This window comes from Podarcis bocagei (genome assembly GCF_964188305.1).
Source record: "Podarcis bocagei genome assembly, chromosome: 7".
In the NCBI taxonomy this organism is placed as follows: Eukaryota; Metazoa; Chordata; class Lepidosauria; order Squamata; family Lacertidae; genus Podarcis; species Podarcis bocagei.
In genome coordinates, this window is record NC_138132.1 from 75,459,116 (window position 1) to 75,484,256 (window position 25,141).

At 47.3% G+C, this 25,141-nt stretch overlaps 1 protein-coding gene across 5 annotated transcripts in view; it reads right to left on the reverse strand.

Moving 5' to 3' along the window:
- Positions 1-1,920: 1,920 nt before the first annotated feature.
- Positions 1,921-25,141, reverse strand: part of AGRN (agrin) — a 247,487-nt gene continuing 224,266 nt past the window's right edge. For 3 of the 5 annotated variants that reach the window (XM_081201337.1, XM_081201338.1, XM_081201341.1), the window contains 11 exons: positions 24,354-24,488; positions 23,087-23,183; positions 22,121-22,285; positions 21,177-21,288; positions 18,586-18,702; positions 17,017-17,206; positions 16,116-16,203; positions 11,602-11,634; positions 8,132-8,356; positions 4,985-5,088; positions 1,921-4,049 (listed from right to left, as the gene is read on the reverse strand). In XM_081201337.1, coding sequence (XP_081057463.1) covers positions 3,892-4,049; positions 4,985-5,088; positions 8,132-8,356; positions 11,602-11,634; positions 16,116-16,203; positions 17,017-17,206; positions 18,586-18,702; positions 21,177-21,288; positions 22,121-22,285; positions 23,087-23,183; positions 24,354-24,488 — 1,424 coding nt within the window. In that variant the 3' untranslated portion in view covers positions 1,921-3,891. The remainder of the gene's footprint in view (positions 4,050-4,984; positions 5,089-8,131; positions 8,357-11,601; positions 11,635-16,115; positions 16,204-17,016; positions 17,207-18,585; positions 18,703-21,176; positions 21,289-22,120; positions 22,286-23,086; positions 23,184-24,353; positions 24,489-25,141) is intronic. The other 2 variants (XM_081201339.1, XM_081201340.1) reach the window with 1 other exon arrangement.

Here is a 25,141-nt window from a genome sequence, read left to right on the forward strand (position 1 = left end):
ACCACTTGCCATGAATGATGCCCATTTCATGGTTGGAGATTCCAGCACTACCTGGGAGGTTCGCCATAGACGCTACCCAGCCTGGCCTGGCGAGGGATGCCCCACCATCCTTTCGATGATCCCCTTTTCACAAATCCATCACACCAACTCGAAAGCCACCGAAATGACCCAGCACAACTTATTTCTGTATTTTGTCCTCAGAGACCAAGAGTCCAAATACAACCACCCCTTTCTAGCAGTCTGGTCTGCTGCACATACATTCCTGCAGCAGCATTTTGGGCAGTTTCCCTTTCACAAAGAAATCTGGCGCATGTATGCCAATGTGGGGAAGCACAAATAGGGAGGCATACATACGGCCCAGGAGTATTTGCATTTATCTGGAAAACAGGGAGATGGCAGGCAGGAGCCCAGTAAGCCACAGCCCAAAGCGCAAGGGTCCCTTGAGCTGGAGCCAGAACCATCACATGCCCTCCCCAACAGTACATTGCCAGTGCAATGATGCTAAATACTAAGGCTACAGAGCAGAAGACAAATGCCTTTCTTCAGGCCAGAGAGGTGGCCTTTTAAGAGTACAGTAGTACTTCAGGTTAAGTACTTAATTCGTTCTGGAGGTCCATTCTTAACCTGACACTGTTCTTAACCTGAAGCACCACTTTAGCTAATGGGGCCTCCTGCTGCCGCCGCACCGCAATTTCTGTTCTCATCCTGAAGCAAAGTTCTTAACCTGAGGTACTATTTCTGGGTTAGTGGAGTCTGTAACCTGAAGCGTATGTAACCCGAGGTACCACTGTATGCAGTTCTCCAACAGGGTGGAGTGTAAAAGAGAAAGAGAAGCAGCTCCAAAGGGCTTGGCTTGCCTCCAGCCTGCTTTAGAGGAATAGGAGCTCTCCTTGGTGCTGAGACCACCTCTTTGGGACCAGACCAGGCATTGCATGATTAGGGGCAATGGGGGGGGGATGTTCTATCCACTCACCCTGGATGGAAATATAGGAAGCTTTATCCCCCCCCCCCCCCACGCGCTCTAAGGGGAACCCAGATCAGGTGCCATTGGTGGGCCTGGGTGGGGTGTTTTGGTCCCTGTCAGCTGCTCAAGAGTAGCACCTGCTCACGCAACAGGCCAGGTGCTGTACATGCAGTGTGACTGCCCTCAGCTCATGGAAACGTTGAGCTGTGCTATTCCGGACTTCTAGCCATAAATTCTGCTAGCCCTACAGCTACAACCCTTCTGAAACCTGGCAATTCCAAAGCCCATGTTGCATGAGGTAGGGGCATATAAATACCACAATCTGAGAGTGGCAGATAGCTGGAAAGCAATCCAGAATATTCTATTTAAGGGCCTGGTTGACACTTGCAGCGAGGGCTCCTGGGAGTTGTTCTTTTGGGGGACGGCCACACACGCGCGCGCACACACACAGAGAGAACATCTCCAAGGATCGTTTTCCCGCAGTAAGTCTGAGGCCTCAGACCTATTCCTGTCGGTGGGTTGTTGTAAACAACAAAGAGTGGCGAGGCCACACAGAGTCGAGACATGTCTGGATAAAAATAACGTGTGGAAATAGGTTTCACAGCTGCTCCTGTGCAAGTCCAAGGGGTGTGTGTGTGCATAGGGTGGGGGAGTTATTTAAAAAACAAAAGCCAGGTTGCCAACTTGTTAACTCCTCTTTGGGTGGTTCTCTGTGCAGGCCTGTCTTGGGGTGAGGGGTACGTTATCTGCACAGGCTACCCAAACTGTTAGGCAGGATGGTGGCATTCCTTCTTCCCATTTGTGAAGCACCATTAAAAGCCAGGAAAATCTCAGTTATTTAGTCTTTTTTATTACATTATTTACCACCAAAGGGGGTGGGCGGAGGGTGCCATTTGAATTTTCTGCCGCAGGCACCCAAAAGGCTTGGGGCCACCTCTGAGGCGACTGTGTATGGAATGTTCCAGAGAGGCCTTTGGGGTTCACAGTCCCTCCCAATCTGCCTTTAACATGCACAGCTTAAAAATAAGATTCCCTCCCCTCCTCATCCGTCAACAGGCCGGCATCCATAAAACACAGCCATGGGGGGGGGGGAGTTTGGGAGGGAGACCCAAAGTTAGGCAAGTGGAGTAGAGCACCATAGAGATCTGGGAGGGGCTGGTGGGCAGAGTGGCTCCCGCTTGCCCTGTGCTCTGACCCCGCATATGGCGGTTTCCATCGGAAGTGCAGGGCGGTGTATGATCAGAACACAAACTAGATCAGGAACTCAACTGACAGACCTATGAGGTGATCTGGGCAGCGGAATGGCGAGGTTTTCTAACTCCCAATTTTTTTAACCATGGCAAACATCAACGCTTTCCCCACCAAGGTTAGGTTGCTAAATTGCAGAAAGCGGACTACTTGTGTGTTGAAAGGGCTGTGAGCTCAATGTAGTTCTGGAACTCAGAACAAATCCCTAGGCTTTGTCTTTGAGATATTGGGATTTTAGGGGAGGGGACCCCAAAAGCAGATCTGTATGCCTCCACACAAGTCTTTGTGTTATAGAGCACATGGAGACAGGCTATCATCCACAGCCTTTCCAATGGGTCCTTTCAAGGCCCTCCAGATGTTGGAATCCCCACCTGCCATCACTCCCCACTGGCATGGCCAATGGTCAGGGAAGACAGGAGCTGTCATCCAACCACATCTGAAGAGACACAGAAGTCTCCCTGCCTTCTTCACTAGAGTGTTAAAGCACCCACTTGACCCACAGTTATCAGTTCCAGAATCTTTTTTGGGGGGTGGGGTGGGGTGGGAGAGAGGACCCAATCTGAGCTAATGAAGTATAACCAAAAGAAGTCTGCCGCTCTTCTCAGTGGTCAACAAAGAATGGATTGGGAAACTCAAGAAGAAGTCACCTTCCAGCCACTGGGAGGACTTGGGTGCTGCCCAGGAGTGCTGCCATCCCCTGTCTCCTCTCTAATCTCTCTGCCCCCCCCCCCATGCTAGATCAGACCTCCAGACATTCCTTCAGGAGAGAGGAGAATCCTGCCCCCCGAAGTTCACTTATAGGCATTGGAAGTACGTTGAAAGAAAAAAATGAGAGCGTGTGAGCGAGAGAGCTTTCCAACCTTTTGTCCACCCTTTTTGTGGTTACAAGAAGATAATAGCACACCTCTTTAAGACTAAAGATAAGGCAAAGACCAACAGGTGGGTGCCTTGGTTTGAAGGTTTTTGTTCCAGCTTCCTTGGACCTCGTCAGCAGGCACGCCGTTTCCCCCCACCCACCGAGTGGCCTTCCCCACATGCCCCCTTGTTTGCCCCTCCCTCCAATTGTCCACCCGACTGTTGCTTCTTTTGTTCAAAGCTGTTATGAAAGAGGACTTCTGGTTTCTGCTCCTGTGAGGGCTTCAGTTCATCGCCTGGGGTCCGGGAGGAATTGTCAAGATTTCCTCCTTGTGGGTGTTAACTTCCAAAGCTGATGTATTTTAAGAAAAAGTTTCAAGTATGTACGGCATTTACACCAGAGGATGACGCCTGAAGGCGGGATATAGAAGGTGGGAGCATGTTTGCTCCTTGGTCATTGCCTGGAAGGATTTCTTCTTCTTTTTCTAAATAATAATAATTAAAAAAAAACAACCACCCCACAGGGAGGCTTGGCTCCTGCTCAAGAGTCCAACCAGCTTGGATGAGAGAGAACAGTGCACCAAAAAAGTAACCAAAAATGACGCCCCCCAACCCAAAGTTTTATCTTCTGTCTCTTCTTCTTCCTCCTCTTCTTCTTCTCTGCCTCCTCGCTTTCCCCCCTCCCTTCCCCCACAAAAATATAAAAAGCAATAAGTTTACAAAAATAGAAAATAATTACAGCAATAGCCAGAAGGATGAGGGGGTAGGGGGGAGGAAGGGAGGGAGGGAAGGGAGGAGAGAGGGAGGGAGGGCCGCAGGCCATATTATTTGGCTGAGCAGTGTAATATGGTGGGGTTGTTTAAAGCGTCCTCCACCAAGTGCAGTTCTTGACGGTCGACAGTGACGTCTCTTATGCAGCCAACGTAGCCGGTGCTGTAGGCTTTGGGGAGTTTGTGGGCCACGCTGAGCTTCTCTAGTCCTCCTGCAAAAGAGGGCGCAGGTGGGGAAGGGAGAGCAAAGGAGAGGGTTAAGGTGAACTCTCACCTGGCAACACACCTCTTTCGCTCTGTTCACTCACGTCTCCATCTTCCTCCCCTCCCTTCTGTATCGCTCTCCCCATGCCAAATGCACTATGTATTCCTTGGGGCAGAGACCCGACTCTGTGAAGTGCACATGACAGTAACGCTGTCTTTGAAGGAGATCTTCCTTATGGGAAACACAGCCCTGCCTTGGAAAGTGGTGGGCCCTCATTCCTTGGGGGCTTTTGGATGGCCATCCGCCTGGGATTCTTTAGCTGTCATTCCTGCATTTCAGGGAGTTGCAGTAAATAACCCTTGGGGGGTCCTTTCCAACCTCACAGCTATAGGGTTCTATAACTCTTGTGCTCTGCACACTCCAAATCATAATGGTGAACCATTTGCAAAAGAATATTTGGAGAGTGTTAGAAGACAGAGGTAAAACTGCCATGTTTCCTCTGAAGAAGATCTTCTTCAAAAAGCACTGGGGACAAATGCTCTTTGAACTGAGGCCATCCCTCTTTTTCTTGCTCTGACTTGTATCCAGTGATGGTTCTACTCAGAGTAAACCTGTTCCAATTAATAGACATGGCTAAATTAGAATTTAACTAAGTTCTACTCAGAGTTAGACCCCCTGAAAAGAACAGGCCTAAGTTAGTTGCGTCTGTGAACTTCGACGGGTCTACTCTGAGTGGGACCTGTTTGGTCACAATCCCTTCTCTTCAAAATGCTATGTGCTTTGATGGTGCAACAGCAGCAGGAATTTGGGCCTTTAGTGTGGAGTGTTTTCTTTCACAGTCCGTTCTGGAAGCTAGCAGGCTACCTGGAGGAGGGGTTTCGCCAGCCAACGCCCTGTGTGGCGGGCAAGTACGCAACCTGGGTTAAGTGGGGTTCAACTCACCCAGCCAAAGAGCCCCGTCTGTGTCCAACTGAGTTGCTCCGAGAGGCGAGGAGCCTGTGATGGGGGACTCGTTGCCGACCTGCAAGGACCCATCTCGATGCACTCTGTAGAAAGAGGGGAAAACGCAAGCAGTTGCTAAAAGGCTCGGGGTTCTGCATGTGTGGAACGTTGGTTCCTATCAGGTGGAGGAAATTCTCCTTTGCTCTCCTTCTTCTAGAGGGATTTGGTTACCTTGGTGGTAATCGTTCGCCACTCAGTTTCACAGAGACAACCTACCCCCAGTACCTATGACATTTTTCTTTCCTAAACACCCCGCAAACCTTGTAAAAATAAAAACAGTAAACATTGTTTGAACAGCCATTTTCCTAAAAACATTGAAATATTTAACAACATATTCATTTCGACAGCTTTGCTGAGAGACCAGTTTACCTTTGGGCTCTGTCTCAGTTGTCATTTAGCAGCAGCCATTCTCAGGCTGCAGTAGAGAGAAGGGATGCAAGGCTACTCCATCGGCCTTGCTTAAAAAACCAGCTGCTTTTGGCTTGTCTTCCTCTTTATCTATAACTGAGTGGCAGACATCCCATTAGGCTAGTCGAACTGCTCCCATCCCAGCTGCTTGTTACAAAGATCTGTAACTTTAAGAACTGGTGCCTGGATTTGCTCCCCCCCCCCAAAAAAATCTCTTTTTCCTTGTGGGTCATCTCTTTTAGACACTAAGCCTGAGAGCTGGGACTGTTTGGGTTTCCTTGGCCTGCAAGCAGCTCTGTGAACCTTTTCGACTGAAGAGTGGAGTTTAAAAAAAGTGAAGAACGATTGACTAAGATTGTGTCCTGGTTTTCCTCCCTAATGTCATATATTTCTCATACAAGTGCGTATAAAAATCGCCAATAGCAAGTGGCATAGTTAAAGAGGTGTTTCCTTTCTCTCTCTCACACAGCCATGGGACAGAATGTGTCTTCTAAAATTATTCTTGCCATTAGGAATTTTAAGAACTAAGACAATTGGGGTGGGGGGAAATTCTGCTACCTGGTTAACTGGGGCATCTATTTCTGAGATGCTTTTGAAGGAACGCCTCTCATAAGATTATTCTGTGATGTTATGTGTGCATTTCCTGAAAACAAAGTAAAGCCTGCTCTTTGCTTCTGAAATGTTTTTACGCTCCTGGAAATCTAAGAGCACTTGATGAATCAATTACTTGGTTCAAAAAAGCTCGCATGACTCATCAATTAGTATCTCTTTCACTGAATGACAGCTCAGGAAACAAGCCTTCATTTGCATGATTGGTTTCAAGGTTTCAGCTGCCTTCAAAGCACCATTTGGGCCCCCTGGATTGAAGGTGGGGAAGAGGGTTCTAATATCTACAAGCCCCACTGCAGGCTCCTCCCTAATCTAGCCAATTCATGGACCCTCCTTGCCTTCTAAATGGAGCAGCTAAGGCATGGGTAGGCAAACTAAGGTCCAGGGGCCAGATCCGGCCCAATCACCTTCTAAATCCGGCCAGCGGACAGTCTAGGAATCAGCGTGTTTTTACTTGAGTAGAATGTGTCCTTTTATTTAAAATGCATCTCTGGGTTATTGTGGGGCATAGGAATTCGTTCATTTCCCTCCCAAAAATATAGTCCGGCCCCCCACATGGTCTGAGGGACAGTGGACCAGCCCCCTGCTGAAAAGGTTTGCTGACCCCTGAGCTAAGGAAAGGGTGCCACATAAGGTCAGAGGGTAAGGTCCTCTCTCTCCCTTGCCCCTTGTTATTCAAGCACACACACAAACCCATCACTCCATCCTGGACCTCAAAAGGCAGCTGCAGAACCCACCCACCCACTCCACTTTAGGTATCCCAGCCACACATCCGAGATAAAAATAAAAACCCAGAGGTGGGAGGGGGAAATAAGATGTTCATGAGGGTGGACTGCCAAAGCCATAGGCATTACAACGCAGTGGAAGGGACTTTTTGCTTGACCCTTCGGGACCTCTTCCTAGAGCCCAGGGCGGACAAGTCTAGGCATGATCTGCCCAAAGGCAGTCTGAGTCACCCGAGGATTATTTTTGTATGTGTGTGCATGACCTGCCAAGCTCTAGGGGTGACCCTTTGCTTCCTTAGCCTCACATGGTACAGAGGAAAGGAGGAACATTATCTGGGACCGGGAACACCATGGCAGGAAGGGACAAGGGCTGTGGGCTCAGGGGCAGAGCTCCTGCTTATATGCAGAAGGTCCCAGGTTCGATTCTTGGCATCTCCAGGTAGGGCTGGGGAAGACTTTTGCCCGAGACCCCCGAGAGCGATTGCTAGTCATCTGGACTACTTGAAATAGGCTGGACAAAGGACTTTTAAAATTTGCTTTAAAAGAATGGCAATTCCATTTCAGGCAATGTTGCCAGCGCAGACTATATTGAGCTAGATGGATTCATGGTCTGACTTGGCATAAGGCATCTTATGTTGCCATTGTTTTCACTACTACTATATCCCATCCTTCCTAGAATAATAGAACTCTAGAGTTGGAGGGTTCCCCAAGGGTCATCTAGTCCAACCCCTGCAATGCAGGAATAACTGCTCAATCAGGACGGCTGACTAGTTGTCAGTTTGTTACTGGTTTCTGTAAAGCTTCTCACACCAGTGCTTAAAGCCCTAGACGACTCAGGCCACAAACAGCTGAAAGATCTCCGCCCCGACTCAAACTACTGCATTTGCATTCTTCACATAACTTCTGAAGTTACGGCAACTTACCCCGAGTCAGATCATAGGCTCTATCTAGCTCAGTATTCTCTACACTGACTGGCAGCAGCTCTTAAGAAGTTTCAGACAGGGAACCTTTCCCAGTCCTAACTTGGCATGCCCAGGACTGAACTTGTGACATTCGACATTCAAAACCAGTACTCTGCTGTTGAACTCCAGCAGGTTGATCGTGATCTACTGGTCGATTGTGGGGTGTCCCTGGTCAATCGCAGGACCCTGACGCCCCTGCAAACAACTTTGGCTCCTCCTCTGGTCAATACAATGGGCACAGCACTGCCAGTGTCTTTTTAGTGGGAGTAGATCGCAGTCTCTCAGAAGTTAGACATCCCTGAACTACAGTATCTCCCTGAAGGTTGAAGGAAGAGGCTGAGAAATAATACGGTGAGCAAGCATTCTCCCCACGTGTCCCTCACCTGTATGCTTTGATTTGGATCCACTGGTTTGTGTTGACTGGGACAGTGGAACGGAGGACCATAGGCTTGGAGCCAAGGTCATAAGTCATCTGTACGCGGCCGTCCACAATGGCCAAAGCAATGTAATCTGAACGCTCCAGCCCTTTCCCGCTCCAGAGGATGAGGCCTTGAGTGGCTTCGGTCTTGATGCTCAGCTCAAAGTGGTTCGACTGCAAGGCCTTCTCACTGCATGGAGATAAAGTGGGGTGTCAGATTCTGAGATGGGGGAAGGGATCTCCCCACTCCTTGTACGCCCACATAATGACACAAGGAGGGAGAGCTGCATTCTTGATGGATGAGTGGCTGGTGCTGAGTCCCAGTTCTCAGCATTGTTTCAACGGTGTACGCCAATTTGAGGTGGAAGCATCACCAGGTGACAACATCCATTCAGAAAACGGGATGGAGTTCACGTTCTGAAGAACGCTACAAAAGGACACCCTGTTTCACCTTGCAGACTACTGAGGCAACCAAACCACGGAGAAAGTCCCATTTTTTTCTAGCTCAGTCCTAGCTTGGCCCCGGGCCTCATATCTGAGAAGGAAATAAGGTTGCTTTGACAAGCGTATAGAAGGCCTATAGGCCTTAGAAGAAAGGGTTTTTTCAAGCTTCAACTGCCACAAAGACGCACATGTACCACGCACGTACCACACAACACGAGACACACGACAGCATGGAAAAGAAGAGTGTTTCATCCCCCAACAGACACAGGATAGAAATAGGTGGCCAGTGGCTGTTGGTGAATTCCACATTGAAACAAATTCAGAAGCTTTTAGAAAAGTGGGGGAGAATTTACTGAATTGCGAGGTGAGCAGTTCTAGAAAATTATGGGTTCTAACCAACTGCTTTTTACTCACAGGAGACCCATTGAAATTAATGGAGCTTAGCTAGCCATCTTTATTCATTTCAATGGGTTTGCTCCACATAGGACCAATTTTGGATAGGACCAAATGTTGAGGTGCTCATTGTTCAGTGGGGTGGGGCAGGATTCCTCCTTTTTTATAATATTGGAGAATGACCACTTCTAGCAGATAATGTTTTATTATTTTGATGTTTTGTTTTAAACTTTTGCATTTCCGTTTCTTTAAAAAGACAATGTATTGCTCCGATACATTTCATGTAGTGAGTGACAAATAAATGTAATAAATAATAGTAGGTTAACTGTGTGTTAACACAAGAGTATAGCCACTGAAATTAATGGACCTACATCGGTCATGTCCACTGATTCAAACAGGTCTATTCTGAGTAGGATTAACACCAGCTATGACCCAGTAATACCAAACGATCTGAAAGGAGTTCTAACACCCTTTATAAATACGGCCACTAAAAATGTGTGCAATGCTTCAAGTATTTTTAACGAGGAGGACACTAGCCCATAAAGAAGTCTGTCAACGGCTCTTAGCTAAATGGAGCTTCTGTGTCCAGAAGCTGTTAACTAAATAGCCAAGATGGGCAGCCAACAGGCCTTAAAGCCATTCATGTGAGCTACCCAGGGGAAAGTGGAGGGAAGTGGTGGCTGCTGTGCTCAGGTTTTCCTCCCAGGCTGGCCACTGTGGGAACAGGAGGTTGGCCTAGGTGAGCCTTTGGTCTGTCCCAGCTGGCTCCACTTATGTTCTTTTTGAGTCAGGTAGGGTGAAGGACAGGATGCCCTGAGCCAGAGCCAATGACAGGCAGAACTAGCTAATTCTAGGTTTGTCCCCATCCTCTTCTTCCTCCCTGCTAAGTTCTACAAGGGTGACAATGAAGCTAAGGAGGTAGAAGCTGGCAGGCAGGGCCACCCCCAGGACTGGAGGGAAGCAAGAAGGCAGGATGCTGGCATCTGGATGAGGTCGGCAGGCAGTGCCAGCCTCAACTGTCAGGGATGCCCAGTTGTATTCAACTAACTCCTACTCAAGAGTATACCCACTGGAAGTAATGAACCCAAGTTAGTCACTCGTATTAACTTCAATGGGTCTACTTTGAGTAGGGCTGGCACTGGATACAACCACGGATGCTGCTCTAGATTGTGGTCTGATTCATCATGCCCCTTCCTCTGTTCTTAAAATAGCACCTGGGAATAAGGCAAGAGAAAAACCTGAATGCCATCTCTGACTCTGCTGCCAGCTGGTCCACGAAGGAGTGGCTACTATGTCATACTCAGATCCTCACTTGGCTGTTTTCTGTTTGAGATGGATGCTCGCTTTAATTTATCTGTTGCGTGAATGGAATTGAGAACCTCTTAATTTGATTCTTCTCATTTGTTCTGGCTTCGGCAGATAACAGCTTTATTAAGGATGATTGGATGCACATTGCTGGTCCCCACCCCCCAGCCTTTCCATTCTTAATTAATTTATTAATTTTTTGCAAGTTATCTGGATTAGCTTGTTACGGCAATCTAGTAATTGAAACCAAGCTCCCAAATGTTGCTAAGATGTTTGGGTTGTCAACTGCCAAGTCCCACTCAGCCAGAGAGCAGGCCCACTGAAATTAATGGCCCCGAGTTCATCACCTCCATTAATTTTAAAGGGTCTACACTGAGTAGGACTAGCGTCGGTCCCAACCCTTTTATTTTTTTGAGAGGGGAGCTCTGCAGAAGTGCATCATGTGACGGCAACTGGTCTGCAATTGTGACTGCGCACAACCCCATTTTACCGGGCAAGCTTCGGACCTGTAAAACCTGCACAGAGATTAAGACTAGCAATGGCTGAACCAACAGGGCTCTTCTTACACCCTTTAGTGGAATGTTTAGATTATTAGAGCAGGTATGGGGAACTGGTGGCCCTCCAGATGTTGCTGGACTACAACTCCCACCATCCCTGGCCACCAGCTGTGTAGCTGGGGCTCTTGGGAGCTGGAGTCCACAATATCTGGAAGGCCACAGCCCCCCCCCCCGCCACACAACTGCTTTAGAGATATGGAAGGTTGGGGGTGTCATTTCAATGGACCAGCTGTTCCCTCTGCCCTGGTGGAACATAGGAAGCAAAGGACCCAGGTTCCCTCCACCAGAGTCTCTGGCTCAAGATCCCTGGTGCTTTTCAGTAACTGGGAAATTTGGATCACATCAACTCTTGTTACTTTGAATCAGGTAAACCGTTCTGTGCAAACCCTGCTCTCAAAACTCAGAAATGAAAGACATGAACATCTGGTTTTTCCCCTCCTCCTTGTTTTGAACATGATGACCATGTTCAAAACAAGGGGGGAGGAACATGGAAAAAGGGCGTCTCAAAATGAGCTCATGGGTAAAGCGCTCTTGCTGAGCTGGGCTCGGTTGTGTGCTCTCTGAGATTTATTCATTTTTAGGCCCTTGGTGATTATTATTATTATTAAGATGCAACAATGCAGCAATCATGCATAAGAGCAAAGCGGAATGCAGAGGAGATTTTTAAAAGATGAAGAAATGGTGGCAGCGGAAGCAAACATCTGGACACCAGAGCAGAAGCCTTGCTGACACTCACCTGATATCCAGAGGGTAGTCCAGAGCATCAGGACTTAGAAGCAGGAAGAAAGGGGAGGCATGCAATAAGCGCCCATGGCAAACAGTGAGAAGTGGCCAGTCCCTGCGAAACCTCTGAGAGATCCCAGCAGCTCTTTCTAAATGCAGGGCTGTGTCCAGCCTTAGCCCTCCTCATTGGAATTAATGGAGACCGCTAACCCAGGTCCATTAATTTCAACGGGGTCTGCACTGAGCAGGACTTTAAAGTTTGGATGTAACCCAGCGATGTGAGATCTTTGCGAATGAGAAATGTAGTACCACCGGGCAACGCAATGGGTTTCTGCACATCCTGAAATAATAGCCCCTTAAGCTTGTTTACAACAGTTAAGGGATAATCATCGGAGGCAGAAGTGAGAGGCGAGGCATTGAGCCTCTGGGTAAAGACCACCCTTTCAACTCGCTTCTGCCCTGGATTTGTTTACATGATCAAGTGGTTGGAACATGATGAAGAATTAAGGGCCTCTATCTCTTTGTTAAATAAAGGCTCTTGACATACCTTCATTATGTTTGTTCACACGATCAGTTATGAGATAACAAACCCTTGAAGTCACTTTAGTCTGGGGTTAGTTGCGGGTGGGGGGGGGAGTCGCAAGAGGTTAAACCAGGGCAGGGAGTGGAAAGCAAAGGAAAGAGCCTCAAACCCACCCACCCCGTTTAATTAGGTGCTCAATTTCAAATCAGAGTAAGTGACCACATGTACAGCAGCGTATTATTATCTCAGGTATGCAGAAGGGGGTTTCTTTCAAACCAATGCAAGCATGCGGTGGCTTAAGAGTGATTCGACATTCCAAGTAAAAGGGATGGACCAGAGTTGCCTGCCCATGTAAAACAACGAAGCTTGTTTCAGGGGAAAAAAGAACAACCCCAAACCAGCCATTTTTGAAACAACCTGTGGTGTCTCTGATTATGTAAGGCAACCTCAGCAACTATCCCCACCCACTGGTCCCACTTTTTAACCAGAACACAAGGGCACCTTGAGGGTTTTTGGGTTTTTTTGGAAAACACATTTTCAATTCCAGAGATATAACAGAGAGCTGTTATTTTTTCCTTTCCGGAATGGGATCTGAGGTCCACCATGGTAGTTTTCATCTGCAAAGATTGTACAGAGACCCTTAACCCCTGCTAAAGCTGGGTCAAAGCTGACAAGTCATCTCGTTCAATGTGATTTGGTGAACAATTTCTTTCTTCTTCTTCTTAATGTTGTAGAGGAGCAGCGAGGTGGGTGGGTGGGGGGGACCATGATGGATTGTCAACATACTGAAAATCTTTCACTCACTTCTCTCTTTATATGTATTTGAAGTGTTTCTATATATAAAGGAATAAAGTAACATTCCACTGTATTTGTTCTGGATCCAATTTTCAACAATTGGTTAGACTTTGTGTGCCTCTCTTTTAAAAAGTCCTTTAGATGTCACAGATGTAGAAAAGCAACTGGAGATCCACAGAGGCCCCACCCTATATACATGTATTATGCCATGGTTCTGAAACAATGCTAGTTTTAATTCAGGTCACTAGTCCTCATGGGGAAAACTGCCACAAGAAGATAAGAAGGCCCAATGTCAAGGGGTGGCATTTCAGATTTGGTGTTTTAGTGCATGAAGAGTTGGGAGACCTCACCCCAGCCTGTTAGGCCCTTGCATGGATCTGAAGTCCTCACAGAAGCTGTCCAGCTAAACAGTTCTGCTACTGCAATGTGTTTTAGGTGTGCAATGGAGCTTCCCCACCCTCCCTTCTGCCCCCCCTTGAGCCCTGTAAATTTTCTGCAGATTTACAGGGCACACAGGAGAGGCTGGGGAAGCACCATGGCACAGCTAAAACTCCTGGAAGGATTAAACACTCACCATCTCTTATGCAATGGTCAGAAGACCTTAATGTCTCGTTTATTGATTTTCAATGTACAGTGGTACCTCGAGTTACAAATGCCTCAGGTTACAAACACTTCAGGTTACAAACTCCGCTAACCTGCAAGAGTCATCACGAGTTGAGAACTTTGCCCCAGGATGAGAACGAAAATTGTCTGCTGGCGGCGCAGTGGCAGCAAGAGGCCCCATTACTGAAAGCATGCCTCTAGTTAAGAACAGTTTCAGGTTAAGTATGGACCTCCGGAATGAATTAAGTTCGTAACTAGAGGTACCACTGTATTGTGAACATGAGCTGACAAACCCAGCTCCCCTTTTTGTTTCATTTCCCCTTTTTGTGCATTTCCACCCTTTCCACCAATGAATTCTTACTAAGAAATAAATGTTTTAAACCTCCTTGTGCTAGTGGAACCGTTTAGCTGGGATAACTCCCCCCATCCCTCTGTTGTTTTGCTCAGTGAGCTGCTGAAAAGATTCAGACTACGGCTCTCTTTTGCATAACCTATGTCTTGGCATATTTCCTGGGTGCTGGGAATGGGGTGAGGATGACAGGCAGCTCTGGTGCTGTGGCTTAAGTCTGATACAGTGCACACATCTGTGTAAAGTGAAGGTGTGGGTGCTCTCCCTGTAGGACCACCTGTCCCGTCCCCCCCACTCCAAGAAGGCTCACTTTCAGTTCTAATTCCCAAGTGAACGGTGGTGGCAGTGACTGAGTGACGTGGTTGGGGTTGGTAGGTGGCAGGATGGTTGATGTGAGATGGCGATTACAGAGGGAGGGTGGGAGGGCGAGGAAGGAGGTCTACTTACGCTGGGATCTCATTGGTCAGTTGGCTTGAAAACAAAGAAACAAAGACATTCAGGACACAGAGAGCGAGAGAGAAAGTGAGGTGGCAGACAAGACAAGAGAGCACAAGTAGGAAAGAAACATAGGGTTGTATCCAACTTTAGTCCTAATCCAAGTATTATTACTGTGACGATGACTGTGTTTGTTATTCATCCTTCACCCAAATGTCCTAGGGCAAACTCCATTACTCCATTAAAAACAAACTGTAACCACAACTAGAGTGGGCTGTACACACACACACACACACACACACACACACACACACACCTCTCTTAGGTGTCAAAGGCCAGGATAAGGAGATGCATCTTTAAAGGTAAAGGGACCCCTGAACATTAGGTCCAGTAGTGGACAACTCTGGGGTTGTGGCGCTTACCTCGCTTTACTGGCTGAGGGAGCCGTCATTTGTCCGCAGCCAGCATGACAAAGCTGCTTCTGGCGAACCAGAGCAACACATGGAAACGCCGTTTACCTTCCTGCCACAGCGTTACCTATTTATCTACTTGCACTTTGACGTGCTTTTGAACTGCTAGGTTGGCAGGAGCAGGGACCGAGCAACGGGAGCTCACCCCGTCATGGGGATTTGAACTGCCGACCTTCTGATCGGCAAGCCCTAGGCTCTGTGGTTTAGACCACAGCGCCATCCACCTTTAGCATATGGCAAAACTCTATAATGAAGGAATGAGAGACACCTCTGCAGGGTGGAGTTCCACAGCCTTGGAGCTGCCACAGAGAAGGCCCTCTCCCATGCCGCCACCCCTTATGCTTCCGAGGGCAGGGCAACTACCAAGAGGGCCCTCTCTGCTGATCTTGAGAGGGTCTTTAGGGAAGGAGGCAGTGTTTCCAATAGTCTCATTGAAATTTACTATTTTATTTTATTTGTACCCTGCCCTTCCCCCCAAAGCAGCCCAAGGGGGCAAACAAGAAGTCATAAAAATATTTAAATGCCTTAAAAACATTTCCAGTACAGATGCAGACTGGGAAAGATCTCTTGCCTAAAAGGCTTGTTGGAAGGGGAAGGTCTTTCATAGGTGCCCAAAAGGCAACAGAAACGACGCCTGTCTCATATTTAAGAGGAGGGAATTTTAAAGGGTAGGTGCCACCACACTATCCATGGGCACGAGGAACATAGGCCCATTAAGTTCAGCGGGTATGAATAAAATTTAGTTGGATACAACCCATCGCAGTCTCCAAAGGGGTGACCAAAAACCAGAGGTGGGGAAGAGGTGGGTCCAACGCCCAGAGCATCTGAGCAACGCCTACACACAGAATAAACACACATAGAAGAAGCCCCTGCCCCCAAATGGGTTGCAGAGATGTGTGGTACAGGAGCCAAGATTAAAGACATACAAAAATGTTATTCATGAGACAAGAGAATACACACACACACACGAAGGTGGGCAGACAGGAGGGCTGGGATTAGGAAGGGATCTTATTGTGCTGCTTTCTTCTGTCACAGCTGAATGAAACTTCCATGTAATGCTGGGGATAAAGAACTATCAGGGACCAGTAGTCAGATTCCTCTTCCATCAGATGATGGATGAACCTGAAGGGCACACGGGGGCACTGCTGCCAGAAGAACCTGTAGGGCCAGTGCCCTACTCCTCCCTGGCCTGAGGATGTGGCGCTGCCACCCTCTGACTCCAATGTAGAAGATCCTGGGGTTCTTCGCCACCCCTCCAGTTCAGACGGTTAATTGTTAAGCTCTGAGTTCAGTTCCTGCCAACAGGCTTGCTTTTCTACCCCCGCTTTGTTAGTCAAAATAAAAGGCATTACCTTTTGGTCACAGCATTGTGGTATTCTATGTAGGTCCTGCCATCAAAAGCAATGGCCTCCGCGTCTCCTGCCGCCTTCTCAGTGATGACTGGGGGAGGAGGAAGAAGAAGAAGGCAGATTGGTTATGATCGACCAACAATCAGCTCCACTGAATGACTCCCACTGACAACTGCTGCTGCTTCTAGTAAGATTTTATTAAAGCTTTTTTCATAAAACAGTAAAAGACAGAAGAAACTAATCTAAATAAAAACAAAAACAGAGCGGGGGGGGGGGACGACACACAGAATCCTCTATCAAAAGTAGCTCTTAACCCTTGTCACTCACAGAAAGTGGTGGACCCTCCCAGCTCTCACCTGGGAACTTTCCTTTCCCCTTCCCAGTCTCTTAATCTGGGAGATCTTCACTTCCCTGCCTCTCTCTCAGGGTTCTTCCAAGAACCATCCACCGCCTTCATGTGTGTGTAATCCTTGGACACCAATAACGGCCCAGAGCAGAGGACACAAAGAAGAAAAAAGAAAAGAGAGGAAAGAGAGGGAAAACGGCTTCTGATTTTCTGTTTGTCAAAGAAATTACAGTCGTACCTTGGTTATCGAACGGAATCCGTTCCGGACTTCCGAAAACGTTTGAAAACCAAGGCGCGGCTTCCAATTGGCTGCAGGAACTTCCTGCACTCAATCAGAAGCCATGGAAGCCGCGGCGGACATTCAGGTTCCAAAGAACGTTTGCAAACCAGAACACTCACTTCCGGGTTTGTGGCGTTTGGGAGCCAAAATGTTCGAGTCGCAAGGCATTCGAGAACCAAGGTACGACTCTAGGATGACCTCCAACTATTCTACTTTCTGTTAAGCAGCATTTTCCCGGTCTTCACCGGCAACTTCTAGCATCAGTGAAAGAGCCGCACCTTTCTCGCAGTGCACCCCGAAGGAGCCCCTCTGGCATGTGCACTCGTAGCTTTCCATGCGAGGACTACACATCCCCCCATTCTGGCAAGGGCTGGGCTTCTGGATGCACGGATGGGAGCGGAAGGACGAGATCTCGACGGCACCACGGATGTTCTCTTCCTTCAGAATTGGGACGCCTTTTATAGAAATCTGAGCGGGTGGGGAGGAAAAAAGAAGAAACAAAAGAATCAGGGTGGGTTTTATTTTATTTTAAAATTAAAAGCCAGGGACACCTTGCCAGAGAATGAGGAAACCCAGTAATTTTTGCAGGCTTATTACTTTATTTCGTTTATGACTCGCTTCCCACATCTCGCAGCAATCTAACAATAAAAGGATATTTGCAAAGAGTTTCTGGTTTAATGCAGACTGGGGTGTGGATCTCCCTTTTAAAAGGCTCGCTGAGAAACAAAGGTCTTCAGTAGCCACCAGAAAGTCAACAGATACTGTGTCTGTCTGACACGTCCAAATGGGAGGGAGGTCCAATAGGTAGGTGCCTCCAACCTGAAGGGCTGGCTTGTACCAAGTATGGATTAGACCTTCTGATGAGATGGTGTCTGCAGGGGGCCCCCTCCTGCAGAGCACAGTGATGGGTTGGATATATAAGAGTTGGGACAGGCATCCTTTTAGGTACCCAGATGTACCGGGCTTTGGACACATGTGCAGGTTAACCAAGTCTTAGCACCGCAGAGACAGAATAGGCCTTAGAGGTCAATTCAGAGAGTGCAACAATGTCTCCCGTTAATCTTCTCTTCTCCAAGTTAAAGAGATCCCGTTTCTTTAAACTATTTCTCGCAGGACTTACTTTCCTTAATTCTGCCCGTCTTTGTTGCCCTCCTATGAACCTGCTCCAATTGGTTTACGCTCTTCTTGGAAAGGGTTCAAAGGAGGGCAAGGAAGACTGTCAGGTCCTGCAAATGAGCCCCCAAGGAGATGAAAAAAAGGTGTTTATTTTTAATGGATGGTATCTCTAGTAAAAATGGATTGTGAGCATTTTCCACCAGGCAACAGAGCCAGGGATCCTCCTATAGGTGTTTAGGAGATTTCACTGTGACACCATAACCTTTTTTGACACACAACCAGCGTGGGGAGTCTCAGGCCCCCCAGGTCTCTCTGTCTGACATTTGAGACTCTCCCCAGGGCCCACCCCTGCACCAATTCTGCTTCACAGCCTCCCTGAGTGTTTTTGCCTGGCTGGGATGTGTCCTTGAGCTCCGCTAATGCCTTGTGCTTGCCCGGATGGAGAACAGAGATGGGTGTGTGAGAGTGTGGGTAGAAACTAGCTTCCTGAACACAGAAATTACATTCATTGCTCCACCCACTTTTGCCTCTGGCATGTGGCCCTATGAAAGTTGTTCAGAAGGGAATGTGGCCCTCGGACTCCAAAAAAAAAGTTCCCTTATCCCTGAGGTACAATAATATCTTATTAAATGAAGCACACACACCACAACTGGCCGCAAACACAAACTATGTAGCCCTGATCTCATCCCATGAGGAGCACTACAGATTGACAGAGATCATATATGCCTCACCCTCTGGATGGCGCCATCAAAGCTGGTGGAAATAGCCGCAGCACGGGCGAGCTTGCTGAAGTCAGGTGCTCCCCCAACATAGAGGGGTTCTTTCAGGTTAAGGGAGGTGTGAGGAAGCTGGATGGGTGGGGAGAAGGGGAAAGAAAAACACACAGTGAGAAAGGAGAAGACCTAGGTGGTTGTAACTCATATCCCTCTCTGTCCTGGGACAGAGAAGGAAGCAAGAACCAGGGCTGGGCAACCTCAGGCCTGGGGGCCAAATGTGGCTCCTACCTGGCCCCTGGAACTCTCCTCCAAGCCAGATCTCAATTCCCCTCCCACAGTGGTTTGGCAATCAATTCCTCTTCCCAGGAAACTCTGGGAATTGTAGCTCTGTGAGGGGAATTGTGGTCTCTGAGCAACTCTCAGCACGCTTAATGAACTATGACCCCAGGATCCATCCATCCATATATATATCTATATATCTATCTATCAGAGGGGGACTCAGACATGAAGCCACAGAGGAAAGGCACCCACCCCCCAGCCCTTTCCTTCCAGGTTCCTACTGTCCCCATTGTGAGTCATGGCATCAAAGCCACCTCTGGTTGCGTTAAAAAGGCTAAATCTAATGCACAATAATATTAAAAAATGGAGAAATGACCAAACTTTCTGGGGGAAATGTAGGGCGGGGGTGAGGGGGTGAGGAGAAAGAAACAAACAAAATAGTTAATGAACTTAATGACTCCTTAAAAATAAAAAAGCGAGGAGGAGGAGAAGAAGAAGAAGAAGCTATTCTAACAAAATGAAAAACCAACAGGTGATTTTTGTAAAATGGAACAGGTAGGCAGGCGATGATAAATTACTGGCGGCTGGATGGAGAAGTGAAGAGAGCGACAGGGTTTGGGGGGAGGGATGAGCCAGTGTCGGGTGAGATGGTAATGAGGACCGTCATACTTATCTTTACCTTACGGGATTTCTGAAATCCAGACAGCAGGGAGGAGAAAGGGGTGGGTGGGGGAGAAGGAAGAAACGCAAACAAAAATCAAAAAGAAAGACGGAGAGAGAAAGAGACAAAAGAAAAGATCAGTGCAATAACATCACCAGGCAGAAAAGAGTCACACAAGATACAAGCGGCAACCCTGTCCCCTGGTTAGCGGGCCATTGGTAGAGTAAAAGGTACAGAGCAGAGCAGGGGGCACAGGGAAGGAGCAGCTGCGGCTCTGATAAGACACGAGGCAGCAGCTCTTTCAAAAAGGAAGCTTTAAAGCTGGGAAGAGGAGAAAAAGGAGCATGTGTAAAAGATCAGACACAAGCCACAGGCCTATCGGTTTGCTGTTCTGCACGGTTTTATTCTGCAGCTTCCCCTTTTGGAGGTGTGTTTCCTTCCCAGAATTAAAAAGAAGGGTGGGGAGAAACCATTGTGTTTCAGATAACTAGGCTAAGCTTGGAGACAGGGGTCAAAGGCTGGTGTTTTGAAAGTAGAAATGGGCATGGGGTATACCTTGGTCTGTTTAACGACAAAAAACACCTTATGTACAGGGGACCTTTTTCATTACAAATTCTTCTTGCGTACCGCAGAGGATTCTGGGAAGGTTCTAGGGCATGTGCTTAGTATGCGGAGTGGGTGTGCCAGACAGCTGGAAATACTTAGCTGGACGGAGCGATGCAAACAGCACTAGTGATTTCAGATGCGTAGGGAGAAAATTGAGATTGAGTGCAGGTGGCATAAAGGAGGCGACCAAAATGATGAAAGCATGAGAGGATCTTTCTTACATGGAAAACTTACAATTTTGGGGAGAGATTGAGTGAAGATGGGAAGTGGCAGGACATGATTCAGTTTTATATATTTATGATTGGTTCACAGGTTCTCTCACCCGACGTCAGGAGTCAACCAGTGAAATGAATAGTGAGTAGATTACAGACAGGCAAGAGAAAATGTCCCCTCTCATGATGTAATTTACTTATGCCATGTGCTGATAATGACCACTGGTTTAGCTAGCTTCAAAGGAGGGATCAAACAAATTCATGGAGGAATGATCTATAGATTGTGACAGCTATGAAGCCACCTTGTTCATGTCTAAATAAGAATACAGTAGGGAGGAAATGTTGAGGTGCTGTTGCCATCGTCTCCTGCTTGTGACAATTTCTAGCTGAATGCTGTTGGAGACAGAATGCTGGGCTAGATCTTGGGGTCTGCTTCACATCACACAACCCCAATGTGTTAAGGTTGCAGGTCTATGACTCCCATCATTCCTGACCAGGGTTGTTGGAAGCTGGAGTCCAGACATATCAGGATGGAATAATTCTTTGATGTCTTCTAAAGCAAGGGACAGGGAACCCAGATGTTGCCAGACTGCAACTCCCATCATCCCTCCACTGGGCCAGGGCAACACCATCTGGAGGGGCCACAGGTTCCTTGTCCCTCTAGCAACCATTTGGAACCCCAAACTGATTTGTGTGTGGACAATCTTATGCCCCTCGTCTGAGCCAAAGGGAGAGCACCACTGATTGCTGGCTTCTGGATGCTGGATTCCGTTTGCTCAGCCAGGTCAGAGGGGCTGCCACAAACCACTTCAGCTCACTGGACCAACGCTTAGGGCTCACCCACTTACCGGAGACTCTCCCATGATCCGTTCGCCATTATTGATCCGCATCACCCCTTTGCGTGCGTTCCTCTCTAGTGATACACTGACCCAGGTGTTTAACGGGATTGGTTCCTTGCTCCTAGAAAGGACAGGGCAAGTGTATGACAGAGAGAGAGAGAGAGAGAGAGAGAGAGGGAGGGGGAAAGGGGGGGGGGAGGAGAAAAAGGAGAACAGAAAGTTTGTTTACTTAGGTCTGATTAAAGATGCAGTTCTAGACACACTTGCCTTGGAGTTAGCCCCTCCAACTACAGTGAGACTTACTTTTAAGCAAACCTGCACAGGATTCTGCTCCTAGAGGATATTATAACCCAGGGGTAACAACCACTGAAAGAATGAGCATGGGATTCCATGTTTGTTTTGTGTTTTAGGCAAGCCTACCCAGACCTGTAGAATGATGGAATGTGTTTTAATCGCTTTTTTTGCTTACTGTTGATTTTTAATTCATTTCGGTGTGCTTTTAAATACCCGTTCTGTCACACACACACACACACACACACACACACACACACACTGGTGTGTGTGTGTGTGTGTGTGTGTGTGAGAGAGAGAGAGAGAGAGAGAGAGCTATCTTTCCATCTCTCTATTTCTCTATCTTCAAACCACTTACGAGGTAATGATATACAAATAAATACATTTTCGCAATGTGATCAAATGCACACGACATAGAGTTAACCTCACCTAAACCTGCCCTACATTAGTCCATCTTTTGACATTTGAGGTGTATATTTTTAAGACCCACTTTATTTCTGTGATTATATGTTGTTTTAGATTGTTTTTAATATTTTGTTTTAATTATTATAACTTGCCCCGGGACCTTAGAATGAAGGGTGGGTAATCAACAACAACTACTACTGCTACATCTCTCTCCACCCCCACTCTTACCGCTACCCTCAGAAGGAAGTTGATCGTACTTGATTACAGCTGCTCCTTTGCCCAGATCGTATCTATATTCCAGGTAGCCGTCATGAAGAGCCAGGGAGATGAAATCCCCTTTGCCGTCTGTCTTCTGCCCATTGTAGAAGATCATGCCACTTGGGTTCTTCGCTAGGAACACGACTTCCATGGCCATCTTCTCCCTGAGGAATAGCATAAACCCAAGTCTCAACTTTCAAGTCATTCTCCCCATAGAAAAAAGGGTAGCAGGAGCCTCACTAATGCTTACCATCCACAATACATCCTTGTGTTCCTATCAGGTGTCCCTGAAGACCTCACAAGTGACTTTGGTTGAATACATGCCTTGCGTTTAAAGCACATAGCTTCCACCAAAGAATCCATGGAAATGTCATTTGGTAAGGGAGGTGTGAATTGCAGTCCTGTGAGGGTTAAGCTACAGTTCTCATGTGTCTTGCGGGGGGAGACATGGTTTAAATGTATGGTGTGTATGCAGCCAAATTCTCTTGCAATACTCAGGGTTATGGTGTAGAAACAGCAGTTGGGAATAAGACAGCAACTGATATCTCACCTCCGACATCCCAATATATTCTACCTATGCTCTTTGAGATCCTGGGCAGCTGCTGCTATCGGTCAATACTGGGTTAGACAGACAAATAATCTGACCCGGCCTGAGACAGCTTCCTATGAATACTGCTGGAGTGGGCGGGTGGAGATGTGACTTTAAACAGCAGCAAAAAAACAGAGGTTTTTTTTCATGCAAGAGAGGCCAAGGCCAAGTTTAAACCCTGACATCTCTGGAGAGGGATGGGAAAGACTCCCTCTGTGAAACCCCAGAGAGCAGCTGCCAGTCAATGTAGACAATACACTGGTCTGACTTGGTATAAGGCAAGTTTCCAATGCTCCCGTGATATGTATGCCCCATTAAACTGAATCACTTTTGCGCAGGCAAAAGGGAGGTGAGAAAGCCAGGGAACAGAACTTACTGCAGCTCCGGCACGAAGGCTTGGAGACCGTTCAGCTCTAGGTAGGAGAACCCATTAAATTCTGGCAGGAAGGGAACTGTCTGGTCCAGCTCTGTGACTAAAGGAGAGGAGGAAATGGAGGGAACAAACAGCAGAAATGTCAGATTAAGTGGCCAGCGGGGATGGTCCCAGACAAAGAGAGAGGGATGCTGACAGCTCAATCCTATACATCGCCACTCAAATTTAAGTCCCACTGGGTAAGTCCAATGAAGCTTACACCCAAGTAAGTGGTCATGCTGGCTGGGGCTGCTGAGAGAATACCTGGAGGCCTGTAAGTTCACCATCCCTGGACTAAAGGCTTGCAGCCCCAACTGGGCCCCAGTGTAAGTAGCAACAATGTGGGTTTTCTGAAGAAATTTGAACCACAAAGTTTTCTGCCCTAAGTTGATGCTGATTTAGCATGCTCATTTAACTTACATTTAGTAAACAAACAAACAAACAAACAAGGCATGCCACATGCTTGCATAAATATCTGAAATGTTTTTTTGCCAGTAGTCGAAAATAGTTGAACTATAATATTAAGCGGGAAAGTGAAATTCATTCAAGTGCACTTACAGGGAAATCCTGTATCTACACTTAACCTCACTAAATGGGATCTACTCCCTAGCAAGTGTACTCAGGATTGCAACCTTTCAGAACCTCCTGTCTGCACATTAGTAGTTCCCACTGAGTTCATGGGCACTCACTGACAGGTAAGTGGGTATAATACAGCAGCGTTTTAAATGTTATATCAAAACAATTTCAAAGTTTTCACTGGAATTTGGAATATTTTAATACATGACAACTCAACAGCATGCACACTTCTTACCCAGCTAACCTTCACTCAGGATAGACCCACTGAAATTAAGGGTCCTAAGTTAGCTAAGTTTATTAATGTCACTGGGTCCACTGTGAGACTGATTAGCACTGGACGCAACATTATTTAAATGTTAAAGGGAGGGGGTGGAAACAAGGTGGAAACACACAAAATGTTGTTAAAAATATATACAGGTTGCTTGTAAAATATATACTGATTTTAGCATGCTGGAAGAGGAACGCACATAAATGTAAGTGATCCTAGGAATAATCACTTGAGCAAAGTTAATTTTATGTTTGATTGGTCCTGTATCTCATTGCATTCGTCCAATTTGACCTATATCTAAAAGTGTTTTCTCTGCAACCATATCTCAGCCCTGCAGTGTTTTTCACTCCACACCAACCAATGTGTATCAGACAAAGCACCACTTACCTGTCTGACAGAACTCTCCCTCCCGCCCCATGGGGCATTCACACTTGGCGCCCCCTTCTGGCAGCACCAAGCAGGTGGCAGAGATGTGGCATGGGTTGGGGTCACAGGGGTTCCTCTCGTCAGCACAGGTTGGCCCTGAAGAAAGAGGAGAGAAAGGTCAGCTAAGTCAGCAGCCGTGTTTCGATACAATTGTATTTCTCCTGGTATGTTACTGTTAGCTGGTTTGGGGTTTTCTCTTGGGTACAAAGATATAACATCATTTATAGAAAGCCAGCATGTGAGGGAGAAATATTTCGGCTGTCATCCTCACCACTCTGCAACTCTGAAAGACGGTATCCTTCCCTACAGACCCTCCTGGGTGCTGAGATCAGCAGAGGCGGCCCTCATGGTAATTCCTTCACCCTCCGAGGCTCAGTGAGTGTGGCGGTCCAGGATAGGGCCTTCTCTGTGGCAGCCCCTAAGTTGTGGAACTCTCTTCCCACAGAGATGCACCTGGTGCCTTTCGGAGAATGCCAAAGACACACTTCTTTACCTCGGCTTTCGACTCTGAGGTGCATATTTTAAGAACCGCCTTATTTTTGTGATTGTTAAGATGCTTTAAACATGCTTTAATTTATGAGTAGGCAAACTAAGGCCCGGGGGCCGGATCTGGCCCAATCGCCTTCTAAATCCAGCCCGTGGACGGTCCAGAAATCAGTGTGTTTTTACATGAGTAGAGTGTGTCCTTTTATTTAAAATGCATCTCTGGGTTATTTGTGGGGCCTGCCTGGTGTTTTTACATGAGTAGA